Source organism: Penaeus monodon, chromosome 20, assembly GCF_015228065.2.
Source record: "Penaeus monodon isolate SGIC_2016 chromosome 20, NSTDA_Pmon_1, whole genome shotgun sequence".
NCBI lineage: Eukaryota > Metazoa > Arthropoda > Malacostraca > Decapoda > Penaeidae > Penaeus > Penaeus monodon.
The window spans coordinates 35,289,317-35,291,758 of NC_051405.1; the positions used below are offsets into that span (position 1 = coordinate 35,289,317).

The following is a 2,442-nucleotide window of genomic DNA, read 5'->3' on the forward strand; positions in this document are numbered from 1 at the left end:
CTCTTTCATTTCTAAAGCTCCTCCCAGACTTTGTTTGTTGAGGTTGACCGTTGTCATAACAAGAGTACAATTTCCACTTCTCCCGCAGGACGCTGGTACCCGTGGAGAGTGACGGTGTGGTCGGGGCGCGGGGGGCATGGCAGACCCTGGTGGTGCAGGGGGAGTCGGGTACGGGCAAGACCTCTCTCCTGCGCTACTTGGCCGCCCTGTGGAGCACGTCGCCATGCCCTCTGTCCTCCCTGGCGGCCTTCGAGTTCCTGCTCTTTTTGGACTGCAACGCCGTCACCACTCGAACCTTCAAAGTGTTCGACATTCTGAAGGAAGTGTTCCCTAAAGCCACTTCCAAGTGGAGGCCTGCCACTCTCCTGAAGGTCCTGACGCAGGCTGGCAGCAGTGTCATGATCATGATCGATGCTTTCGACGAGAGGCTGGAGGCTTTCCAGGATGCCTTTCAGAACCTGCAGAAGGCGTGTCCGGAGGCCTTCTTCCTGATCACCACGCGACCCCACTGCGTCCCCGCCATCGTCAGACTTTGTGAGAAAGAGGTGCTGCGTGTGACAGCTCACGGCTTCAGCAGAGCGAGCGCCAGGAGCTACGTGGGCAAACTGCTAGCACTGCAAGGGAGATCCGGAGACCCGGACCAATTGCTACACTTGCTGTCCCACCACGAGGAACTACTGGCCATCCCGCAACTACTGTGCTGGAGCACGTGGTTCTGGACGGAGGAGGGCGGCGACCAGTTCTCGACCCTGGGCAAGACCTTCCTCAACGTGACGGAATTCATCCTGAAGAAAATGTGCCACATCAACGGTAAACGGGTGTTGTCCGGGGAGGTGCCAAAGGAGGGCCAGAAGTGGCTCAGCTTGGTAGCTCGCGTGGCCTTCGACCATACAAGGTCAGGCAGGAGTTCCCTGGCAGAATGCAGTCCGGAAGTGAAGCAACTGTATAGTGAAGCGTCTAAACTGCGACTTCGGCCGCGGGAGGCTGTGTCCAGCCTAATGCAGTGCGACGAGAGCCGTATGACAGGTGTGGGGGAGCACATTACCTTCCATTTCCTTCACACCTCGCATGCCAACTTCCTGGTCGCTTACCACATATGCGAGACGCTCAAGGGAAACAAGAAAGCGACGATCATCAAACTTCTAAAGGGGTTCAAGGACGACAAACAGGCCATACTGAGCTTTGTGGTCAGTCTCCTGTATGTGAATGATAAAGGAAAAATAGACCTCAAACGGGAACAAGAAATTTCGACGGTGGCCAAAGACTTCGTACACTTCTACGATATCAATTACTATTTGACACTAATCGAGGAGAGTGGCCACAGCCAGAGCTTAGCCAAGGCACTGGCTTGCAACATGCCTGTGGATACCAGCTGCGGAGGTGCACTTCTAACGCCCCCTTTGCTTGGAATGAGTGGAATGACTTCGAGCAACGTCCCTCCGGCGCCGTCGGGCCATCTGTGGCTACGAAGGAGGGAACTGAAACATGCCCAAGCGCTCTCCATGCTGCTCTCTGCTGCCAAACCAGCGCGCCTGTGGCTGCATCTCTCACCTCCCGACGCCTGTGTCCCAGATCCGTCACCAGCGGACGTTGTGGCCGCCATGAGGCTGATCTCGAAGGCGTACGAAGGCAAACCCCTGTGCGATTTGAGAGTGAGTGGTCTCGTCACCAGTACTCCTGTCTCGTGGCCGAGGAACTTGTGGTGGCTGACGCTGGAGCGAGCAAAACTGAAGGGAAGTCTCGGTCTGCGGAAGGGCCTGCTGAAGCTGACCTATAGCGAGTGTTCAGGAGTCGAAAAGGTGAGCGTCCCGACCAGTGTTAAGTCCTTGACCCTCCAAAGAATGGACGTCAAGGACCTGTGCGTTGGCGAGGGGGTGGAGTGTTTGACGCTAGAAAGCTGCAACATACAGGAGTGGTCAGTGCCTGCAGGTCTTAAGAAAGTGAACCTAATAGACTGTTCAACGAATGACGGCGCCATCCTGTCCCTTTCTCGGCAGCATCGAATCACGGCCAACATAGAAACTTCCTTTGGTCATATACGGTGAAGAAGAAGCTGCCTTTACTAGTGCAATATCTAAGTCAACAAACCACCGAGGTTCAAAAATAACACAGTTACTTGTAATGTTCATTATCAAATGTTATTTTGATTTAATTACCAATGATGTATGTCGAATATTGAATTATTCTAGAGTAGTTTAAACGGCTATATATTGTCTTGTATCAATATAAATACAATGATTATACGATATTAACAGTGTTCATAGTACAAACGTTAACATTGTAATAATTGACTGAAGTCGATTTATCATATTGTTTTATTATCGCGAAAATTTTACAAATAAACTTGTCTTTCCAATTTTTTATGTTTCTTCATATCCTTAAAAATACACAGAACGAGGGAAAATAAAGTCAAATTATAAAATTAGAGATAGAGAGTTGCAC

The 2,442-nt window shown here is 51.2% G+C and overlaps 1 protein-coding gene across 1 annotated transcript in view; it reads left to right on the top strand.

The window, feature by feature from the left end:
• Nucleotides 1–2,359, top strand: part of LOC119585779 — a 4,813-nt gene extending 2,454 nt beyond the window's left edge. The window contains exon 6 of the mRNA XM_037934493.1: nucleotides 89–2,359. Coding sequence (XP_037790421.1) covers nucleotides 89–2,045 — 1,957 coding nt within the window. The 3' untranslated portion in view covers nucleotides 2,046–2,359. The remainder of the gene's footprint in view (nucleotides 1–88) is intronic.
• Nucleotides 2,360–2,442: the final 83 nt, after the last annotated feature.